This window comes from Pituophis catenifer, unplaced genomic scaffold, assembly GCF_029215685.1.
Source record: "Pituophis catenifer annectens isolate HBS135680 unplaced genomic scaffold, rPitCat1.0.hap2 SCAF_12, whole genome shotgun sequence".
NCBI classification, from domain to species: domain Eukaryota; kingdom Metazoa; phylum Chordata; class Lepidosauria; order Squamata; family Colubridae; genus Pituophis; species Pituophis catenifer.
This window is the reverse complement of record NW_027256892.1, coordinates 25,013,283-25,037,442: the sequence shown is the minus strand read 5'-3', so window position 1 is coordinate 25,037,442 and position 24,160 is coordinate 25,013,283. Positions and strand designations below refer to the sequence as shown.

Here is a 24,160-nt window from a genome sequence, read left to right as displayed (position 1 = left end):
GAAAGAGGAAAGAAAAGAGAGAGAAAAAGGGAGAGAAAAGGAGAAGGGAAGAAAAAAGAAACAAGAGAGAAAAAAAAAGAAAGGAGGAAAGGAAAAGGAAGGAAAGAGGAAAGAAAAGAGAGAGAGAAAGGGAGAGAAAGGGAGAAGGGAAGAAAAAAGAAATGAGAGAGAGAGAGAAAGAAAAAGAAAGAAAGAAAGAAAGAAAGAAAGAAAGAAAGAAAGAAAGAAAGAAAGAAAGAAAGAAAGGAGGAAAGGAGGAAAGGAAAAAGGAAAGGAAAAGGAACCCAGGGGAAGGATGACATTTTCCCCCATAATAAAATCAACAGAGCCGCCAGGGTTAACTATAAAAAATATTTATTCTTCTGTAATAAAAGGTGCAGCTCATGAACCAGGAGCCAGGAAATTATTAACTACCTCCAATAATTTCTCTAAACACGCAAGGAGGAAGAAAACAGACCTTTTAACACAGACTTACTTCCCAGAAAATTTTCCTCTTAGTAGAACTTCTAGGGTTATTAAACTATTCGTCTTAACAAATATTGATAATTAGAAAAAAGGGATACACAGATTTTAATACCTTTCAGCTTGGGGGCTGCTGAAAAGAATCCCAGAATCCATTTCCTTCATATAATGGTTAACAGAGTAATTGCTCCGTTTTATTATGATTTTGCCAACGGAAACTGTCCAGTTACTCCAATTATTTGCAAGAGAAAACAGCCTGTGCTCAGATCAAGAGTTGTTCATTATGAAAAGCATGTGTGAATGTAAACACCAGCAAAAAGAGCCTTGATAGTACAAGGGTTTAGTGCACCCTGTTATTAACACAGCTGCCTGCAATTTCTGCTGGTTCGAATCTCTCCAAGGCTCAAGGTTGACTCAGCCTTCCATCCTTTCTAAGGTAGGTGAAATGAGGACCCAGTTTGTGGGGGCAATAAGCTGACTTTGTATAAAATATACAAAAGAATGAAGGCTATTGCTTAATGCATTGCAAGCCGCCCTGAGTCTCCGGAGAAGGGCGGCATATAAATCAAATTAAAAAAAAAAAAAAAATGGGGCCAAATAAAATAAAACAAAACATCCCTTCGGAAGTTCTAGAAAAACATTTCACCCACATCCATTCTCGTGGACTTTAGAATGATACCCATTCAGGCTGAAATACTCTTAAGCAATTCATAATTTATCAGTGAGGCTGGCTAAAAATTAACCCTGATATTGAAGGATAATTATTGCAAAAAATTAACCCTGATATTGAAGGATAATTATTGCAAGGTTACATCTCCAAAGCTAAAATGAACAGGTTGATCAGCCTGCCTGTATCCATATAGAATTCAAAGAGTTTGCAGATGCTAACTCTTTTTAAAAAAAGACATTGTTGTGCCGTTTCTGTAAAAGTGTTGCATAAATTAGCTTGAAAACAACCAGCCACTGATACCTTAAAGTGGATTTAATACTTTAAAAAGAGCATACAATATTCCCATATTTAGTTGTGATGCTTTCAAAGGTTTGTTCACACTGGATCTCTGTTTTTGAATGGCTCTTGGCTTACACCGATGTTCCTGCCCAAACATAACTGCATCAGATGAACATTAAAACAACTGGTATCTATTTTATTCCCCAGTTTATTTTAAGTTGGGAGAGTCCTCATACTTCACGCTCTGTGCAAATATTGTCTCCTCCAATATTTCATTTAAATTGCACCGAAATGCCGGTCTGTGTTTACCAAATTATTTTGACATTAAATATAATTATTGTCACTGTGAATCTCAATATTCACAATCCTGAGAAAACCTTTTAAAGTCATAAAAAAAGTTTAGAAATTTAAAAAAAAACAAAACCCACTTCACAACATCTTTTAGATTCTTTCCAGGTGCCTTGAGGACTAGCGCTGTGATTCTTTTAAAATAATATTCGAGCGGGTCGAGCATTGAGAGATCTCACCCCAATTTCTAACCTGATCTCATTCCAGTTCAATAAATATAAATAGGATTCAGAAACACAGAAAATGTGCCTTCGTGATTGATAAAACTCAGTGCAAATAATAAACATAAATTATTGGGGAAAAAATTTTTAGAACAAAACTGGGGATCACATTTCTGCTATTTAGTGTTTGTTTAAAAAAAAAAAAAGCTAATTCCTCTGTTACTTAGGACAATTTATTTGTGCTTCTTCACAAAACATTGGATTAGCTGTTAAATATATGGTACCTCTTTAGCCAAAGGTGTAAACTAGATTATTTTGCAGGCTAAAAATTCTATGGAGTAGCTGCAGATAAAAGAAACTTTTCTTCGTATATTTTCCACAGCAGGCAAGCAGATGTATCTCCAATCCCTATTTATTCGACAGAGTCCAAAGTTTGATCTGGAAAGCGAATTTCACGCCTTCCACTCCTAGTTTCACTAGCTGTGAAAACACACAGACCAACAAATCTTATTTGGGACAATATTTTGAAGTTCAACAGTAGTGTGTATCCAACAGCAAACGAGCCAAGGGTGATTTCTTTAGGCTGTTTCGCTCTTCCGACATTGTGAGTCCTTTTGGGAGTCTGCTATTCCCACTAGGCTATTCTCCTCCATTTAAATACCTCCCAAATATCGGAGAGCTGTAGTCCCACGGCTCTAGAGGAGTTGGGGAGTATCGAGTTCACCCTTGTCTGTCTTAACAAGGGATGGAATGATCCAAAGGATTCCCATGTCTTTTTGTAAGCACAATGACCACAAGATTACCCCTTGCGTCAGCCTCTTCAATAGTCATCCTTCTCTGCTGACATCTCTTCTTACCACTATCATTGTTGACAGGACAAGAAGCAACGGGTGGAAACCAGAAGTCAGAAACAACCCAGAATTAAAGAGGAATTTTCTGAAAGTGAGAACAATTAATCCGTGGAACAACTTGCCTCCAGAAGTTGTAGGTGCTCCATCACTGGGGGGGGGGGCTGGACTAGAGGACCTCCAAGGTCCCTTCCAACTCCTGTTAATTCTTTATTCAGTTGTCTGATCCACAGTAGCTGGGGAATTCTGGGAGTTGACGCCCACCCATCTTAAAATGGCCAAAACTGAGAAATACTGCTTTTAAAAGAAAGATAGGTCAATGATCTCGCCGTGTAGAAAGAAGACAGGTGAAGAGCTCACACCTTTTTGCCAAAGTCCTCACCCGCCATAATTTCCAAAACATTTCCTCCCAAGGATACACATTTTTAAAGAAGGCAGCAGGATGCCCTGATCCTCTTTTCCCCTTGAAAATAATCTAATTTTAGCACGTGAGGAATTTGCATAATTTTACATCGTCGTTGTCTTTTTTCCTGGATCCATTTCACTGCGTGGAATTTACGGTATGCTGGGAATCTTCTCTTGTATAAAAAAATGTTACAGATCGCTCCGTTCCTGGTCACTCCGGGAGCTAGGTTTTCAGTCTGGTGAAAAGGGGCCATTGTTTCTTCACGAGCTGAGCTGCCGAAGGAATCGTCCACTTGTTACACACACAAGGAAAATCCGTACCAGTTTCCTCCCTTACCAATGGAAGAACATTTCCAACACCCACCAAATTTCATACGTCCTTTGCCCCAGGAATTGCTGCAAATGAACGTCCAAGCAAAGAGCCCCCTCAAAAGTTTTCTGTAGTGTGCTTTCTCCCCCCCCTCCTTTATATCAAAAACAAATCCTCTTGATATAAAGACATCCTGCAATGATTGCTTGGAGAAGGGTTTTTTTTAAAAAAAAAAAAATCTTGCAAAACTTTTATGTTGCTTGCTCCGTATTTCAGCTGGGCTTCGTCCTCCAGCTTGCTCTCTTGCTTGGTTAACACGATCCAAGAAGCCATTTTTCCTCTGTAACCTATTCACTTATCCCACTGCCCAAAGGGCTAATTTTCTCCCCCCCCCTCAAGAAAATAATCCTTCCTCCAAGAGTCCATTCTGACTTGATCCAGACTATGGGTTGTTTCCCCCCCCCCCTGAAACAACTGAGCCCCTGCGGTTTCTCGATGTCATTTAACAGCATCTTCGGCACTTATACCAGAGTCCCATTCTTGTTGTCGTATTTCAGGGGGGCTCGGGGGAAATTGAGGGTGGCGTATTCCGTCGCATTCTGTGACTGGAAGTTTTTCACCTCCTGGGATGAGCGTTCGCGGGGCTTGGCGAAGACCTGAATGTCGGCGTAATGCACGCTGCTTTCATCCAGCTTCATGTTCTTCGGCTTGCTCACCGTGGCGTAGACTGGGAACTCCGAGACGTCGTCGTAGACGGGGGCCACCTCAAGACCCTTGGCACAGAGAGAAAGAGAGAGAGAGAAATCAAATCACTGAGGCTCAGGTCAAACTTTTAAGAATATGAAGTTTACAAGCCAACTGGTGCTCATTCTCCGTTCCTTAACAGGAGCACAAAATATTGAGGAAACTCTGCCCTCCAGGAAGGTGAGCTACATAAAAAGATAATTTGCACCCCATAGGACAGACCTTTGGGATTAAATGAAACAATAGAAATTTCGGGGTCAGTTGTAGTCGTAAGTACAGGACTATGTATAACCAGGGGTGGGCTGTTGAAGTTCGCAGGGGTTCGGGAGAACCTCTAGCTAAGATTCTGTGCAGTTCGGAGAACCCACAAATCCTACTCCTGAATGGCCCCACCCACCACTCCCCTCCCCTCCCAGGAGTCCCCACGCGGCCCGTTTTGGATGCAGGTAAGTGCAGGACGTGCACAGAGGCTTGGGGAGGGCGAAAAATGGGCCTACTGGAAGTTTGGGAAGGCCGCAAATGGGCTCGTTTCCAGCCTCCAGAGGGCCTCCGGAGCCTGGGGAGGCCGTTTTCGCCCTCCTGGAGGCTCAAGGAAAGCCTTCAGAGCCCGGGGAGGGCAAAAACAACCCACCCTCCGTGGTTCAGGAGACCGACTAGGCCACGCCCACCATGGCCACACCCACTCAGCAACCGAACAAAGAACCCCTTGCTAAAATTTTTGAAGCCCACCCCTGCGTATAACCCCTGTAAGAAAGATTGAGAGCTGTTTCGTTGTATGTTATATCTTCCTTTTCTCTCTTTTCTCTCCTTTCTTTCTCATTCGTTTCCTTACTCTTTTCTCACAAATTTTCTTTCCCTTTCCCTTCCAGGTAGCCCTCCCCACGAACACAATTGAGCCCCAAATTTCTGTTGCTAAGTGAGACACTTGTTCAGTGTAATTTTGTCCCATTTTACGACTTTTATGGCCATTGTTGTTAAGTCAATCAATGCAGCTGTTAATTTGGTCACACGGATGTTAAGTAAATTTGGATTATCCATTGATTTTCCTTGTCCAGGTGGTCACAAAAGGGGATCCCGTGATCCCACGACATTGCGGCCATCATAAATAGGAACCAGTTGCTATAAACAGTCTGAATTTTGATCACGTGATTGCAGCGGTCGTAAGTATGAAAAACGGTCGACAGTCGCTTTTTTTCAGTGCCGTTATAATTTTGATCGGTTGCTATGTGAATGTAAGTCAAGATTATTTGTATTTTCTTTTTCCTTCGAATGTTTTTATTCTGTAAATCATGGTTCAATAAAAAAATTAATTATGGAATAAAACGGAAGGTCTCTCCCTAAGAAGGGAATTTATTTACCTTATTGATTTCTGGCGTCTGTAAACTCGGCTTACTGATCCTTGTATCTGTAGGGGAGAAAAAAGGTGATAATTGCTGAATTGACATCGCTTGGACCTCTGAAATCACGAAGCCTTGAATCTGAATAGAATGAGAAAACTCCGTGGCTGTTTTCATATTTAGGGAAATCAATTAAATCTTGGAAAACTGGGCAGCAGGCTGAAATTTCCACAGCTTACCTGGAGAAGAATATCTGTATTTAAATCCAGAATCATATCTAAGCTCCCTGGACCCAGAGATCTGAAACTAAGCATCTTGGGGTTCAAAATCCCTGACCGATTACAAACTGTGCAAAATTATGTTGTGGGTTTGCCTTCTCAGAATGCAAGTTTTCAAGCCGCATATTGGCGTTATTTTGCGTGAATGCAAAACTCCTAGCTAGCTGCTCATTTGTTTCTAAACAAAAAGAAAAGAATTGGCCCCGAAACTAAAATTCTCAGGGTGAAATTAAACCATCAAAAAAAAGAAAAAGAAAAGAAAACCACTTCAAACAACAATTCACGGAGATGGAGACGAATGTGATGGGTGATGCCATTGTCATAATCCTCAGCTGAGTGCCAACAACCTTCATTGTGCCCTTTGCAAATTTTTAACCCAATAGGTCCCCCACCCCAACTCATCCCTTTGGTGTGCCGTTCCCATGAAGCCTCAAGGTGTCCTGGACTACAATGCCCATGTCAGGGTTCAGCCCAGCAGGATCCCAAGCAGAATTTTCTGCTTGTTTCTTTGCAAACTCTCACCGAAGCTGTTTTGCAAGAATCAGTTTCCCCCAGGCAGGTTTTTTTTTTAAATTTACTCTCAGGAAAAACGATGCCTAAGCAGAGAGGCTGAATTCAGATGTTTCTTCGCCCCGGAATACTGGACAGATCCCTGTCACGTCGGTCCAGCCATCTCCAATCTGTGGCCATGATGATTTTCCTGCCTTGTTGCCATTTTATGCTGGCTTATCCAGACTCCCTGGGGCCTGTAAATGGGATAAATTAATAAATGCATCTGCATGGCTTACCTGGTTTTTCTTTGTCCCTCTTCAACAGCGAAGGGCAGTTGCTGTTTTCAGAAAAGAAGAGAAAGAGGCACAAATGAATTTTGAGAGGATTCAAATTATGACAGCGGTTTCGTTACTGTTTTGCAAATAGCATTTGATCTATCGCCTGAATAGGTGGCTCAGTGGCTAAGACCCTGAGCTTGTCGATCAGAAGGGTTGGCAGTTCAGCGGTTCAAATCCCTAGTACAGGTCTCCTGGGTCGGCAGGGGGTTGGACTAGATGACCTCCAAGGTCCCTTCCAACTATGTTACTGCTATGTTACTGCTAGCCAAAAGGCCAAGAAGCGAATAACAAAACAGTGTGCGTGTATAGAGAATAGAATAGAATAGAATAGAATAGAATAGAATAGAATAGAATAGAATAGAATAGAATAGAATAGAATAGAATAGAATAGAATAACTTTATTGTCACTTTGAATGTACACTAATTGGCATACATTAAAAATGAAATTTCATCGCACACATCTCTCAAAGGGTCAGCACCAATTTTACACTACATAAACATGGCAAGATAAATAAGTAAGTAAGTAAGTAAGTAAATAAATAAATAAATAAATATAAAATTATTTATAAAGGTAAAGGTTTCCTTCACACATGCGTTCCAGTCGTTCCCGACTCTAGGGGGCGCTGCTCATCTCCATTTCAAAGCCAAAGAGCCAGCGCTGTCCAAAGACGTCTCCGTGGTCATGTGGCCGGCATGACTCAACGCCAAAGGCGCACGGAACGCTGTTCCCTTCCCACCAAAGGTGGTCCCTATTTTTCTACTTGCATTTTTTACGTGCTTTCAAACTGCTAGGTTGGCAGAAGCTGGGACAAGTCACAGGAGCTCACCCCGTTAGGCGGCACTAGGGATTCGAACCGCCGAATTGCCGACCTTTTGATCGACAAGCTCAGCATCTTAGCCACTGAGCCACCGCATCCCTTAAAATTATGTATATAACCACGCATATTATATGACACAGAGAAGCAACACAGCCTAGTCCGGATGTATACATGTTCATGGCGAGAAAAACCAATCTTGCGAGTTGACCAGACGGATGGCCTAGGGAACAAAGCTGTTCCAGAATCTGGAAGTCCTGCTACAAAAACTTTGAAACCTCCACCCGGAGGGGAGCAACTCAAATCTTCCCTTTCCTCTTTTGGGGGTTTGCTACCGCCACCCCACCTCTTACAACATTCGGTCTCTCTACATTATGGAGTCCTGGGAGCAGCTTGGATGACGAGGAGTGGCTTTCTGAATAGTTTTTGCCTGTTGAGTTTCACATTCAATTCCATGTCAGTTTCCCAGCAACAAGAAAAGGAGATTTTTTTTTTCTTTTAAGAAAAAAAAAGAAAAAGAAAAAAAGGATAGAGGTCTGAAAACTTGCACCGTAAGACATGAAAGAGTGCAGGGAATTCCCCTCCTTGGTCTATTTAGCCCAAACCGGTCGGTCCTTTCTGAGAGACGGCCATGCCTTTAAAACGGGATAGTTTTAAAATACAATACTTTTTAAAAACATGTCCTGCTTGCTCCTTCCTGTTGATGGTGCTGCTGTCAGGGACCCCAAAGTAGCAACCAGTAGTAGCAGCGCTCTTGTTTGGGGGGGGGGGTCTTTTAAAATCTCCCCCTCCCGTTGCAGAGGGCCTCCCTCCCTCCCCACAAAGGGCCTCCGGAGCCTGGGGAGGCCGTTTTCACCCTCCCGGAGTCTTGAGGAAAGCCTCCGGAGCCCAGGGAGGGCAAAAACGCGCCCCCCCCCCACCCGCCATGGTGCAGGAGGCCGACTAGGCCACAGGTCCGTTTCTGGTCTTCCCGCACTTCCAGTAGGCCCGTTTTTCGCCCTCCCCGAGCCTCCGCGCACACCCTGCACTTCCCTGCATCCAAAACGGGCCGCGTGGGGACTCCTGGGAAGAGAGGAACGGGATGGGCGGGGCCAGCCAGAAGTGGGATTTGGGGGTTCTCCGAACTGCACAGAATCTTAGCTAGAGGTTCTCCCGAACCCCTGAGAACCCAACCCTGGCTGTGGCGGACTCCCCCATCCCCACCCTCCTTTCTCTGTAAAAATGCCAAGGGCAGCTGGGCAGCGAGTCAAAACAGCAGCTGGATGACCTTCTGCTGAACAGACACTCAGTTCTAGTCTTGGTAGCCGCAACCCCCCACCTTCATGAAAGGAGGATGGGGGAGGGATATCCAGAGACGCAGCAACCAACAAACCCATCATGCTCAGACGCCCTAAAGAGACCCTCCCCCTTTTTTTCAACCCTCCAAGCAAGGAGAAGGATCTCCTCTAAATAAGATGAGCTGTTCTGCAGCTTTCTTTGGCGGTGGGGAATTCAAGACCCTCCCCGCCCCATTCTGTCCCCTTCCAGGGACATCTCCCTCTCCCCCCCCCCACTGCAGGGAAGGGGGGTCCCTGGGCTGGCTAAGAAGCCCCTGCAGCCCTTTTCATCTCCCCTGAAAGACAAAAGGGCCTGTTGCCCTTTTAGGAACAGGGAACAGCAGGGGAGGCCAATGCCAAGACTGCCTTAAATAGCTCGGCCTTGAATCGGAGTGGGGCATAATCATTGGCGCTCCATCGTTGGCATCTCGGGCAAAGAATGAAAAGGGCCCAGATCGCTTTTCCAGATCGCTTTTCTCTTTGTAGGGGAGCGAAAGAAATAGATGGCAGAGGCTGGCCCCCGCCTCAAATAGATCCTTTCCCCAACCTCTGCAGCTGGAAGACAGCGTGGACTTCAAGTCCCAGAATTCCCCAGCCAGCTGTGTTGCTAGGGAATTCTGGGAGTTGAAGTCAGCGCCCATCTTCAAGCTGCGGAGGTTAAGAAACTCCGTTCTAGGTCCATGTTCAATCTTGGGGATATACACCCCACGTAAGAAGAAACCCCCCAAAATTCAACATTGACCTTGATGTATGAATTTAGTAAATAAATATTATAAGCACTGGGTTCTTATTTTTTATGTAAAAGAAAAAAAAATCAATGCTTCCAAAGTAACCATTCAACAGGGAGGCATAGATTTTTTTTATATATATATATATACATACATATATATATATATACATACATACATACATACATACATACATATATATATATATATATATATATATATATTCTGAGGTTTTCGCAGGTGTTTGTATGTAGGTCTTTGGTTATTCGGATTTTCTCCCGCGTAAAATTGGAGGTGTCTTGGCAACGTTTCGACGAAGTCTCATTCGTCATCTTCAGGCTGGTGTTTTCGGCTTCGTGCTTCTAGGAGCAATGTTGCATTGCTCCTAGAAGCACAGTGTCACATTGCTCCTAGAAGCACGAAGCCGAAAACACCAGCCTGAAGATGACGAATGAGACTTCGTTGAAACGTTGCCAAGACACCTCCAATTTTACGCGGGAGAAAACCGAATAACCAAAGACCTACAGATATATATATATATATATATTCGTGATTTGGGGCAATTCTTGATAGGAGGTGAGGGCTGAATTAGGACTAAGGAAAATATTGTCAACTTTGGGGGGGGGCTCCAAATGGGCATATAGGAAGGAGGGAAGAGATCATGCTCCCCCACCAGCCAAGATTAATTGCCAGAATTAAACTCCTCTCCCCAATCAGTGCGACACTTCCTTGCATCTCCACTAGGTGACGCTGTTTCCTCCCATTTGGCCCCAGCAGCTGGATTGCCTTTTCCATGAAGCTAAAAAGCGAATTTTCCCAGAAAAAATGATCTGCTAGAAAGCAAAGGGAATTGGCCCAGGATCAGGGGGTGCAGGACTTTAGGAGACCCCCCGACCCCCCCCACAAAAAAAAATAATAGAGAGTCTTAAAGCAGGGGTGTCCAACCTTGGGAACTTTTAAGACTTATGGACTTCACCTCCCAGAATTCCCCAGCCAGCAGGTAGCTGCTTTAAGATGTGTGTGGACTTCAACTCCCAGAATTCCTTGCTGGTTGGGGAATTCTGGGAGTTGAAGTCCACAAGTCTTAAAAGTTCCCAAGCTTGGAGGCTCCTGGGGTCCAGAAGCTAAAATCCCAAATTCCACCGGGGGAGGGGGGGAGGGAGACTAGAAGGGAGTAACCCCCACCCCTTCAAGTTTGGCCCCAAGAGAGCTTCTGTGTTTGTGTGTGTGTGTGTGTGTGTGTGTGTTTGTCTCTCTGTGTGTGTATTTGTGTGTGTGTGTTTGGGGTGTGGGGGGTGTGGGTTTGGGGTATGTGGATTTGTGTGTGTTTGTGTATGTTTGTGTGTGTTTGTGTGTTTGTATGTGTGTGTGTGTATTTCTGTTTGTGTGTTTGTTTGTCTGTGTGTGTGTGTGTTTGGGGTGTTTGTGAGTGTTTGTGTGTGTGTGTGTGTGTATTTGTTATTTGTGTATGTGTGTTCTGTGTGTTTATCTGTGTGTATGTTTGGGGTGTTTGTGTGTGTGTGTGTGTGTGTATTTGTTGTTTGTGTGTGTGTGTTCTGTGTGTTTATCTGTGTGTGGGTTTGTGTGCATGTGTTTGTGTTTGTCTGTGTGTGTTTGGGGTGTTTGTGAGTGTTTGTGTGTGTGTGTGTATTTGTTATTTGTGTGTGTTCTGTGTGTTTATCCGTGTGTGTGTTTGGGGGGGGTGTTTGTGTGTGTGTTTGTGTATTTGTGTGTGTGTGTGTTGTGTGTGTGTGCCCGGGAGCCGCGCCAGCTGAGCCGAGAGCCGCTCCCAGAAACCTCTTCCTTCCCCCTTCCTCTCCCCCAGGGCTCTGGGAACACAAAGCCCATCCTCCGCGGCCGGAGCGAGAGAAGCCCCCTCCCTCCCTCCCTCCCTCCCTCCCGGCGCTCTGTGCATGGGCAGAGGTTGCATGGGGGGGGGTCTCTTCCCCGCGGACTCACCGGCCGGCGCAGCAGCCGCAGCGGTTCCCCATGGCGGTGGCCGCCGCTTCCTGGTCCCGGCTCGGCCTCGGGATGGCAGCCCTGCCGCGGGCGAGCAGGAGGAGGCGGAGGAGGGCGGAGGTGTCGGGTTTCCCGGCCGCCCTCTGCTGGCGGCGCTGCCGGGCGGCGCGGGGGGCTCGGGGCTCGGCCGGGGGGCGGCGGCCAGAAGGGGCGTTTCCCCACTTTCGGCCCCCGCGGAGGGCGCCTTCCCACGGAGACCCTCCTCAGCGCTCTCGGCTCCATCATCCACAGCCTTTCCGCTCCCATCGTCCACAGCCTTTCCGCTCCCATCGTCCACAGCCTTTTTGCTCCCAACATCCCCACCCTGCCCCATCATCCACAGCCTTTCCACTCCCAGCATTCTGCCCCATCATCCACAACCTTTATGCTTCCAGCATTCTGCCCCATCATCCACAACCTTTCCATTCCCATCAACCACAACCTTTCCATTCCCATCATCCACAGCCTTTCCGCTCCCATCATCCACAACCTTTCCGCTTCCAGCATCCTCATCCTGCCCCATCATCCACAACCTTTTCACTCCCATCATGCACAACCTTTCCACTCCCAGCATCCCCCTCCTGCCCCATCATCCACAACCTTTATGCTCCCATCATCCACAGCCTTTCCATTCCCATCATCCACAGCCTTTCCACTCCCAGCATCCTCATCCTGCCCCATCATCCACAACCTTTCCACTCCCAGCATTCTGCCCCATCATGCACAACCTTTCCACTCCCAGCATCCCCCTCCTGCCCCATCATCCACAACCTTTCCACTCCCAGCATTCTGCCCCATCATGCACAACCTTTCCACTCCCAGCATCCCCCTCCTGCCCCATCATCCACAACCTTTATGCTCCCATCATCCACAGCCTTTCCATTCCCATCATCCACAGCCTTTCCACTCCCAGCATCCTCATCCTGCCCCATCATCCACAACCTTTCCACTCCCAGCATTCTGCCCCATCATGCACAACCTTTCCACTCCCAGCATCCCCCTCCTGCCCCATCATCCACAACCTTTATGCTCCCAACATCCCTACCCTGCACCATCATCCCCAATCTTTCCACTCCCATCATGCACAACTTTTCCACTTCCAGCATTCTGCCCCATCATCCACAACCTTTCCATACCCATCATCCACAACCTTTTTGCTTCCAGCATCCTCATCCTGCCCCATCATCCACAACCTTTCGGTTTCCAGCATCCTCATCCTGCCCCATCATCCACAACCTTTCCACTCCCAGCATTCTGCCCCATCATCCACAGCCTTTATGCTTCCAGCATCCTCATCCTGCCCCATCATCCACAACCTTTCTGCTTCCAGCATTCTGCCCCATCATGCACAACCTTTCCACTCCCAGCATCCCCCTCCTGCCCCATCATCCACAACCTTTCCGCTTCCATCATGCCGTCCTCCTCATCCTGCCCCATCATCCTCAGTCATTCCAGTCCCATCATCCACAACCTTTAAGCTGTCGCAAGGAAAGAGCTGGGAGGCCTTCTCCGCCCAGAAAGTCCCCACTGGGGCAGCTGATTTGGGGCGGGGCCAGGGCCAGGGTGACAGCCCCAATGCCGCCATTGAAGCTGTGTGGCTTTGGAGGCGCTGTGATGGCCGCCATTTTGACTTTTTTGCCCCACTTTCCATTTTAGGGACCCCCGTGCTGCTGGCACACTCCCCAGAAAGACGCTCTACCCATTGGGACGGGCATAAATACATTTTCTAAGTGGGGAGGGGGAGCAGAGAGGTTTTTGGGGGGGGGTGTACACAGCTTTTCACGACCAGCAGATCTTCCTGGTGGCTTCCTTCCAGATCCCTGGAGATCCTCTCCTACACTCCCCACCCCACCCCAGATCCCCAAAGAAAGCAGAAAAACAGGACATCCAACAGGAAAGGCTGCGTTTTGCAGGAGGGTGGGGGGGAGCAGCCCTGTTGGATTGCGGCTCCCTACATTACGCGCAGCTGTTAAATGGGGAGGGGGCAACCCTTCCGAGAACAGCAGCAACAGGTGGACCTCTGGAGCCATCACCCCCCACCCCCCAACCCAGACTTTGACACCCTGGGAAGGAGGCCCAGCCTGTCCATCACCTCCCATCATTTGGCAGGCGGCGGAGAGGTAGAAGGAGAGAGATTGACACCTGTCAGGGTGTTTTCTTTAATGAAAACCCTTTGCTAAGAGGAGGGGGCAACGGCCAGGTGGACGAAACCTCAGAGGAGACATTCAAAAATGTTTATATCCCACCCTCCTCCCTCCCTCTGGAACAGGGGTCTCCCACCTGGCTGGGGAATTCTGGGAGTTGAGGTCTGCCAGGCTTAAAGTTGCCATGGTTGGAGACCCCTCCTCTGGAACATCGTGCCCCCCCCCACTCAGGTGAGATCCGCACCCATCCCCATGGCGTTCGGAAAGGGCCTGGAGACTTAGCTCGGCCAACTGGCTTGGGACCCCGATGGAGCCGTATTATTCTGGGGTGGGGGGTTAACGGAGTTGGAAGGGACCTTGTAGGTCATCTAGTCCAACCCGCCGCCCAAGCAGGAGACCCTACTCCATTTCTGACCGATGGCAGTCCAATCTTTTCTTGAAAGCTTCCAGTGATGATGCTCCAGTGGCAAGCTGTTCCATAGGTTGATTGTTCTCCCTGTCAGGAAATTTCCTCCTTATTTCTAGGTTGAATCTCTCCACCTCATCCCCTGTACGTCATTCACCCTTCCTGGCCGTCTTGGTGTTTTATTATTATTATTATTATTATTATTATTATTATTATTATTATTATTATTATTATTAATTTAATTTGTATACCGCCCTTCTCCCAGAAGGGACTCAGGGCGGTGAACAGCCAAAATTAAAAATACATACAATACAAAAGTTAAGATAATTAAAAAGAATTAAATCATTGGCTTCCCAATTTAAAACCCCCAAGTCTATAAAATAAATGATAAAATTTTAAACCAATTTGAGTGTTTAGTAATAGTAATACTGCTACCATTTATTATTTTAAGGTTTTATAATGGTGATTGAGTGATTGATTGCCTCTACAGATATTTCTTTCTCTGGGCACACTGAGAATATATCTGCTGAACAAAACTCCTCATTGGCGACAAAAAAGGCATCCGGCCATTAAAATGCTCTGCTCCATTCAGTTGCCCAGACTTCACCCTGCAAGGGATTATGGGGTTGTTTGATGATGATGATGATGATGATGATTGATTGCCTCTAGGCAAGAAGGGCGGCATAGAAGTTTAATCAGCGGGAGGCTCTGCACATGCACAGAAGCGTTGCGCGCCCACGAGCGAACCGGTAGCGAACAAAATTTAAACCCACTGCTGCCCCAGACCCATAATGCAAGCATGTCCCGGAGGGGGTCATGTGATCCCCCCCCTTTTTTTTAAATTTGATTTATATACCGCCCTTCTCCGGAGACTCAGGGCGGCTTACAATGCGTTAAGCAATAGCCTTCATACTTTTGTATATTTTATACAAAGTCAGCTTATTGCCCCCACAAACTGGGTCCTCATTTCACCTACCTTAGAAAGGATGGAAGGCTGAGTCAACCTTGAGCCTTGGCGAGATTCGAACTTACAGTAATTGCGGGCAGCTGTGTTAATAACAGGGTGCTTTAAACCACTGTACTACCAAGGTCGCAAAGCTTTTGCGACCTCCTGCCGAGCAATGTCCATTGGGAAACCCGATTCGCTTAACAACCGGGTTCCTAATTTAAGAACCGCAGTCATTCACTTAACAAAGGTGCCCCCACCCCAAAAAAACTCAGAAAACTCGCTAACTAACTAAATTAACTAACTAAAGTAACAAATTTCTCAGCAGGATAAATTTTTAGATTCAATCGTGGTTTTGTGAGTGCAGGACAGCCTGTATGGTGATTTTTGTACGGCTGGAACCGGACAGGAAAATGCAAAAAAAAAACCCCACATTTTGCAAAGCTGCTCGTCTAGGTCCCGTCCACCCCCTGGGTTTGTGTCCCTGGAGTAGCTTTTCACTTGAGTGCAGAAACAAAAAAGCTTTCTCAACAACCCTGTTTCCCCTCCCTGTCCTGCCCTCCCCTCCGCCACCAAGCTAGTCTTGGCTGCCTGTTCACATTCCCTTTTCATAACACGTCTGTGGGCACAAAAGAGCCCCCGCTTAAGAGTGCCCTCGGGTGTGTTTTTGTGGTTTTTTTTTTTTGTGCTTTCCTGATCAAATCCAGCCGGTGAGCAGGCATCCAAAGGTAAGACCTGCGTTTTAGTAGGGAGTAGGGGGGGATGGAGGCAAGGGGGGGTCCATGTGGGAGATGAGGGGTCAGCCATCGTTGAGCGCCAAACGGGAGAGGGCACCGTGCCAAGCCGTGGAAGATCAGATCAAAGGAATTTCTGGACTCCAGAAAGATTTGGGTCCTCGGGGAAAGCGAAGTCCAATTTACGGCGAATAGATTAACCGGTGGAGCAAATGTTTAAGCGCTGTCCCAAATGCCTTTCTTAGGAAGAACACGTGGAATGTTAACTAACGGACAGAGGTCCAAATTCTTGCTCCTGTAATTCATTTTATATTTTATATTTATATTTTATTAAATTTCTATACCGCCCTTCTCCCGAAGGACTCAGGGCGGTGAACAGCCAGAAGATAAAACACAGAGATACAAAAATTTAAAATAGATTAAAAACGAATTAAATAATTTGGCTGAATTTAAAATACCCCATAACTTAAACCGATTAAAATTTGTATTTAAAATTCATTGCTTAGCGATCCAATTTCCTTGTCTCTCCAATTTGCCTCTGCCAAGATTTTGTCAGAACAAACCTGGAAAATCTCGTGCGTTGCTCTTGGAATCAAAGGCAATGAGGGTGACCTGAATAATTTATAAAACTTGTGAAAACCATTTGGGGGTCCGATGGCCGGCAGGAAATGAACGTTTTTCGGAAGATGCTCCCATGATTAGAGAGGCCCATTCGGCGTTGCACTTCACTCCCTGTCCAGAAAATCCAAAAGTGGACAAGCTAGCTTTAAAAAAAAAATTGTTAAAAAAAAAACACACACACACAAATGTAATTAGAATTCCGCACTGCAGACAGGTTTCACGCAGCCGGAGTTGTTATTGCAGCGAGCTTTCCGAATTATGTGGGTCAGTGGCTGCGACTCAAAATTGTGCTTTCTTTTCGGTTGTGGCTTTAGGGCTGGCTGTTTCTCATTGCACTGAAACACAAACAAGCTGTGAGTTGGACGGGCCCTCCAGCCAAAGAATGTGTTTTTTCTCCCCAGTGAAAATACGCCGGTGGTCTTTGAATCCCCATAAACATCAAACCCCAAGTCGTTCCCAAAAAAATTGGGTCTGTGGTTGCAATTGGCTCGATCACGGAGAGAAAACCCAGATCACAATTCGGTTTAGGGAGGCCCCCAAGAACACGATTCCCCACAATTATGGACTCCTCAGCTTTCGACCATTCGTTTCGTGGCCATTTGAAGTCAGAATGGCGTTGAAAAAAGGTCGTAAGATAGGACAAAATTGACTTAACAGCTGTCTCGCTCAACACCAGTAATTTTGGTCTCAGTTGTGGTTGTAAATCGAGGATTATCTGTATGTCTAACACAAGTTGCACAACTGTGCCTACTGTATGTGGTCCCTTCTATCTGCAGGGGCAGCTATGCTAACCAAAGACTGCAGGGTAAAGCATCATATAAGAGCCTTGGTGGTGCAGCAGACTAAAGCACTGTTAAGTAACACCAGCTGCCTGCAATTACTGCAAGTTCAAATCTCACCAGGCTCAAGGTTGACTCAGCCTTCCATCCTTCCGAGGTAGGTAAAATGAGGACCCAGACTGTGGGGGCAATAAACTGACTTTGTATAAAAAAGAACACCGCTTGGGGGGGCCGAAATCCCTACTAAGCAGGTATATACAAAAGTATGAAGGCTATTGCTTAATGCATTGTAAGCTGCCCTGAGTCTCCGGAAAAGGGCGGCATATAAATCGAACCAATAAATAAATAAATAAATAAATAAATAAATAAATAAATAAATAAATAAATAAATAAATATGAATGGCTTTACTCCTGGCTTTTTGGTCTTCAAGGAACGGTGGTTTGCAATGGTTTAGAAATGTTTAAATTGGGGCTTGTAAGAGAAACAACAGGCCATGGTTTGGGCATAATACTTTCTTAAAACTTCTTTATGAACTCTGAAACTCTTCAAATGAAGCAGGGAACTGCAAACTTGCTAGCCAAATTTTAGCTTAGCGGGCCGCACAAATCTAATTTGTAACCCTAATGATTTCAATGGATTGGCTAAATGTGATCAATGATGAGTAATGCAAATATTATGCAGCTTATCAAACTTCATTGTTAATGGATAACCATTTGTCTGAAGTGATGTAGGGTTTCCTGCCTAAGCGGGGGGGTTGGACTAGAAAACCTCCAAGGTCCCTTCCGACTCTGTTATTCTATTCTATTCTATTCTATTCTATTCTATTCTATTCTATTCTATTCTATTCTATTCTATTCTATTCTATTCTATTCTATTCTATTCTATTCCATTCCATTCCATTCCATTCCATTCCATTCGAGACAGGAAAATTTGCTTTATGTCAGTATGATGGGAAAAGTTGATTGGATGAAAACTTTAGCTAAGTAATCTAGAGTTAGATGAACGTGGGATTTTTTATGACTCTGCGTTGAACTATTTGCGTTTATTTGTTTACTTACTTTCCTCTCCCAAGTTATGATTCATCAATAGTTCTGAAAGCAGGCTCTTTGCTTTATTTATTTATTTATTTATATATTATTTTAAAATCTCATTTAATCATCAATGGATAAGTAAAAGAAGCTAAGAACAAAAGAAAGGGTAGTAAATAAAGCTTTACAGAATTCCGAAACAAAAAGGGCCGATCATTTGAAAATGGAAGGAATTATGAAGGGTAGTTAAACTAACAAGGAGGCTGATTAATTCTTTGGTAAAGAAAGTAAGGTTTAATCATTTTGAGACTGTCTTAACGTCAGTGACATTGTGAGAGCCATCTTCTCCAATCTACTGGTCTTCCAAATGCTTTGGACCACAACTCCCATCAGCCTAGCCCATTGGCAGAAAAAATGGTAGGAATTATGGAACCCCTTCAAAATGAAAAAAAAAAAAACCCGAAAAGGAATCCGGTTTACCCATATCACAGGTTTCAAACTGGTGCGGTGGCCTTTACTGTCTTCCATCCTAATCCTGGGAATTATATTTCGATGAAAGAAGGGTTGGAAGACATCTGGAAAGATAAGCTGTAGCTCTGAAGACCTGGTGGGAGAAGCTTCTTGGAATGAAAGCCCTAGATATTTGGGGAGGAGGAGGAGAAGAAGAGGCCAAGGAGACCAACTGGACATGACCTTTTCCAGACCACTTCCAGACTCACCTACTCAAACTGACCAAGATTAGGTCATCCTAGAAGGATGTTTTAGGGATCTGAGATCTCTCCTGAACCTCCTTCTTTCCTTTCAGGTTGTCCTTGGCAGGTGACTTCCACCTCGTTGACTTTGGCCTTCAGTTGCTTCCCCGTCCGCCGGACCTCAACGCTCAGGATGCCATCGTGAGTCACGGTGGCTTTGACTGATAAAGGATCGACATCCAAGGGAAGGATGTAGGTCCGGGTGAATTCACGAGAGATGAATCCATGTCGGTCGACCTTCTGAGGATGCTGGGCCGTCACCTCCAGGAGGTTGTCCACGGTGCGGACAGCGATTTCATCGGGGGTGAACTGGCAGACGTCAAGGAAAACCTGGAATTTGTGTTCATTGAGGGTGACCTCTGAAATCCCTCGTTCCAGCTGTTTGTTGATCCGGGGCCTGATATAGTAACCGTGGTACAAAGTTGGAGCCAGAATATCTCCAGGGGAAAGGCCTAGAAGAAACAAGGATGGTGGCTTAACATATTTGATGGTTTATAAGAGGTCCTTGGGGGGGGGGGGTCTCTGAACTTGGTTGTTTCCTTGGAGACGTTTCATGACCCAGCTAGGGAACATTATCAGTATGGTGCATGATGTTTGGGTGGTGAAAAATCTGCAAGAAGACAACCAAGCTCAGAGAGCACCAAGGACCCTGAGCTACAAAAATTCTCTTCGATGGATTATGGTTTGTTTTTTTTTATTTTATGGCTGAAAAAGCAGGAGGGGGCAGGGGTCGCGGTGAGAGAAAACAATTTTGAGCAGAGGAAGGAACCTGTGAGAAAAAGCAGAGGGTTTTAATTCCCGCAGATTAGAAGCAGCGGTATGAAATTGTACGAAAGCGGTATGAAAGAAGAAGGGGTCAATTTATTTTCTAAAGCACCCGAAGGCAGGAGAAGAAGCAATGGGTGGAAACTAAACAAGGAGAGAAGCAACCTGGAATTAAGGAGAAACTTCCTAACAGTGAGGACAATTAACCAGTGGAACAGCTTGCCACCAGAAGTTGTGGGTGCTCCATCACTGGAGGACAATCACTTATCTGAAGCTGGAGTAGAAGACCTTCAAGGTCCCTCCCAGCTCTATTCTGATTGATTGATTGATTGATTGATTGATTGAAACCGACCCCCAGCTCGTGACTTGCTCCCACCGTTGCTTCCAACAGCTAAGCAAGATATTTTTCAGAAGGCCGGTCCTTGGTTTTTAAAAACCCACAAAGCCTGAAGGCTGGAATGGATTCAAAACCGCTGAAAAGCCATGGTCCTCTTCCGATAGCTTCAAAAGGGCTGCTGGTGGAGAAGACGGATTCTTCCTTGGAGGAGAAATGACAGCTCCGTTGCTGAGCATGTCTCGAGTCCCTTCCCGGCTTGTCCTACTCCAAGATGCAGCTTGGCAGAGCTGAGGAAGGACCCCACCGGGGGTTGCGGGGGGGCTGCTGGGGGTTCGCAGGGGTTCGGGAGAACCTCTAGCTAAGATTCTGTGCAGTTTGGAGAACCCCCAAATCCCACTCCTGGCTGGCCCTGCCCATCCCTCCCCTCCCCGGAGTCCCCACACGGCCTGTTTTGGATGCAGGTAAGTGCAGGGCTCTCGTGGGGGGGGGGGCAAAAAACCTACTGGAAATTCGAGAAGGTTTTTGGGCCCGTTTCCGGCCTCCAGAGGGCCTCCGGAGCCTGGGGAGGCCGTTTTCACCCTCCCGGAGGCTCAAGAAAAACCTCCGGAGCCCGGGGAGGGCAAAAACACGCCTTCTCCACACTGTGGTTCAGGAGGCCAACTAGGCCACGCCCACCATGGCCACGCCCATCCAGCAACCGGGCAAAGAACCCCTTGCTAAAATCTTTGAAGCCCACCCCTGGTCCCTACCCGGTGCCAAGAAAGACCTCCACTGCCAATAAAGCCGCCTTCTAATGGGTTTGCTTTGGGGGGTCTCCAGGGAGAGGGCAGCCCCATCTCTCTCTCTCTCCCACCCTGCAGAGCCCCAATCTCTTCGGCCTCCCCGTCTCCCACTTCTGCCGGTTTCTCTTCACCAAGTGGGCTCCATCCTGGTTATGTCGGGAGGCCCTGCCTGGCACGATTAGCCGGGCCACAAAGATATTACCCCCCCCCCCCTTGTGCAAGACAGTTGTTCCACCGGTTCATGCCAAGAGCTCCACCCCCTGCAGGCTGCCCGACAGGGCTGGGAAGGGGGGGTGGCGGAGTTGATGGCTGCCTCTGCATTCCTTCCAGGGGCGTTTCAGCCTCGCGTGCCAGCTGGGCTTTTCAGCGCTTAAGTGGGCTTCCCAAAGTCTCCGGCGGTTTTTTTTTTTCTCCAAAAGCTCCCTCTTCGTGCCAGCCGACTGCATTCCACCAGCTCTGTTTGTGTGCCAGGGAAGGGGAGGGACGGGGAGGGAGGGAGGGAGGACCGGGCAGAAACATCTCCTTGTCTGCAGCCAGATGGAGATTATTATTAGCTTCTCACCAAGGAGAAGTCCAAATCTTTTGCAACCTTATCTTCATTACCCTCGTGCTTTCAGAGGACTTATTTTCCTTTGTCCTTTATTCACTTTTTTTTTTAAAAAAATTGATTTATATGCCGCCCTTCTCCAGAGACTCAGGGCGGCTTGCAATGTGCTCAGCAATAGCCTTCATCCTTTTGTATATTTATACAAAGTCAGCTTATTGCCCCCCCCAAACTGGGTCCTCAATTTACCTACCTTAGAAAGGATGGAAGGCTGAGTCAACCTTGAGCCTGGCGAGATTCGAACCCGCAGTAATTGCAGGCAGCTGGTCTTAATAACAGGGTGCTTTAGACCACTGTACTACCAAGGCTCATTGTTCCTTTGTTCCTCTTTCTATCTTTTTTTTTTTTTTTACTATATCGTGAGCTGCCCAGATTTGTTCAGAGTTGGGTGGCAGCTAAATTGAGTCATTAAAAGCAATCTCTCTGTAATTAAAGAATGCTGCCACCAGCATCCAAATGAACCACCGAAAGGCAGGCTGGCAAGCAACTTTCCAGACCTCAGGAATTCAACCGAGAGCCACAAAGCGGGGACTTCTCTCGCCTTCCTGTAGAAGCGGAAGAAAAATGGCCAGCCGTTGGAAAGATTTTCATTCGGGTCTCTCTGCCTGGAGCTCGATGGCCTCAAGGGAACCCTTCCAACTTTCAAGATTCAAAGCAAAGCCAAGCTTTTCCTTGGAAAAAACTCTTTTTGTCTTTGCGAAGCTTTGGGGCAGGAGAGGCAGGGAGGATAGTAACAGTAACCGAGTTGGAAGGTACCTTGGAGGTCATCTAGCTCAACCCTCTGCACACGCAGGAGATCTGTACTAGGGATTCGAACCGCCGAACTGCCAACTTTTCTGATCGACCAGCTCCGTCGATCAGAAAGTTCCCTGTAATATAATAAGCTTCCCTATCCGATGAGTCTATGAAACACAACCAGCAGCACGATAAAAAAAAATACTACAAACCTCACAGCAAAGAAGGAACTTTTAAGTTGTGCCCGAATCATCTACGAAACTGAGTTACTTCTGGACAACTGACCCACCTTACAAGGCTGGGATCTCCAGAATGAAGTGTCATTCCCCCACCTCCCCCAAAAATGGTCCCTCTCCGCTCCTCACCGAGCATTGACGGTGGGTAGGATGCTCAGCGGGGCTCCCTCCAAGACAATTAACCAAAACTAATCCGGACGGTCCTCCTTCCCAAACACAGGATCTTCCAAGTCTCCGTAAGGGTGGTTACTGATCCAGATATCGTCTCCCTCTTTCCATCTACACAACCACACAACCAAACCCTGGGAAAGATCAGGCTCCAGCCATACAAGGCTCACGATGCACTTTTTAGCACATTGAAATGGGGAAGGGGGAAAAAATGCCCCCCAGATTAACTATTCCAGGAAGGTCCTTCCACCCCAGAGCAGGAAACATCTGAAACCTGCAACCTGGAAAAGTGGGGTGGGGGGGGGATGTCCCTGCCCATCTTACCTTCTCCAAAATTCTGGTCGTAAATCTTGCTGGGGTTGGCAAACTCGCATTCGGGGCTCATGGGGTAGGCGTGGGGCAGGCTGTGCTGCTGAGCCATGGTGGGGAAACTGTCTTGATATGTTCGCTTGTCCAACGCCTTCCTTTGGGAAGCTTGCAGCCGGCCGGCTGGCTGGCTGGCTTGGACACTTGGATCAAGCAAATTCCACCGGGGTAGGGTGGGGGAAGAGGAAGCGATAAAAGATGGACCGAAATAGGCAGGCGGCTGCTTTGCTGAGCCCCCACTCAGCTGGGACTCAGGAGGCAGAGAATAGATGGAGACGGGGCCAGTCAGAATGTTTACTACCGGTTCTTCGAACTACTCAAAATTTCCACTACCGGTTCGTCAGAACCTGCTGAAACCCACCTCTGGTAGGGTCCCCTGCTTGGGCGGGGGGTAGATGACCTACAAGGTCCCTTCCAACTCTGTTAATCTAATCTAATCCAATGTTTAAACTGTGTGGGTTTTACCCCGTTTCCCCCAAAATAAGACACCCCCTGATAATAAGCCCAATCGGGCTTTTGAGCGCATGGCAATAAGGCCAAGCGCTTATTTCAGGGTTCAAAAAAAATATAAGACGTGGTCTTATTTTCGGGGAAACACAGTAACAGATACTGATGTTCAGAAACCAGAAACCCCCTGCACATCTTTTGGGGTAGCGAATGCCCCTTGTTTGCACACAGCGAAATCGGAGATTGGAGCCTGTCTGTCTACTTCGCCGCTGAAGCCACTGCCTCTGCCCCATTTCCTCCGCCCTAGAGATCAGACGCTCAGCTGGCATCGGTGGCATCTGAGCCTGGCTGTCACAGAACAGCCCCAGAGACAGCGGCGTGCCCGGGACGCATGACACATGCAACCACACGCTAACCATATTTCAGTCTTGGGTACAGTGCACATCCAATACTTACAACTGGTAGATGGTTGTGTGGTGTGTACCTTTATGCAATTAGTTCATCGTTGATTAGGAATGAGTGTTTGGCACGAACACAATTGATGAGGCTTCCTTCCCCATGAATTCTGCTGCAGTCAAAGGACAAGAAAGCTAAAACTACTTTTACCGGTAATGAGATCGGCAATAATAGCAGAATCTTGCAAGCCTGATGGAGCTGCCCCATCTCCTCCTCTTCCTCCTCCTTATAGGTCACTGAATCAGGGAAATCTCTGTCTGATCCACTTCCAGATGTTATCTTGTTGCTCTGGACTTTAAAAAAAACATTTCAGCCCCTTTTGGT

The 24,160-nt window shown here is 46.6% G+C and overlaps 2 protein-coding genes across 2 annotated transcripts; both read right to left on the bottom strand.

The window, feature by feature from the left end:
* Window positions 1-427: 427 nt before the first annotated feature.
* CUNH11orf52 (chromosome unknown C11orf52 homolog) lies at window positions 428-11,563 on the bottom strand. Its single transcript, XM_070952520.1, has 4 exons — window positions 11,491-11,563; window positions 6,631-6,671; window positions 5,586-5,632; window positions 428-4,256 (listed from the first exon to the last, which is right to left on the bottom strand). Exons 1-4 carry the CDS (start codon window positions 11,520-11,522, stop codon window positions 4,005-4,007), a joined length of 372 nt encoding a protein of 123 aa, XP_070808621.1. The 5' UTR covers window positions 11,523-11,563; the 3' UTR covers window positions 428-4,004.
* Window positions 11,564-18,459: 6,896 nt separating this feature from the next.
* On the bottom strand, window positions 18,460-23,072 carry HSPB2 (heat shock protein family B (small) member 2). Its single transcript, XM_070952519.1, has 2 exons — window positions 22,892-23,072; window positions 18,460-19,392 (listed from the first exon to the last, which is right to left on the bottom strand). Exons 1-2 carry the CDS (start codon window positions 22,986-22,988, stop codon window positions 18,950-18,952), a joined length of 540 nt encoding a protein of 179 aa, XP_070808620.1. The 5' UTR covers window positions 22,989-23,072; the 3' UTR covers window positions 18,460-18,949.
* Window positions 23,073-24,160: the final 1,088 nt, after the last annotated feature.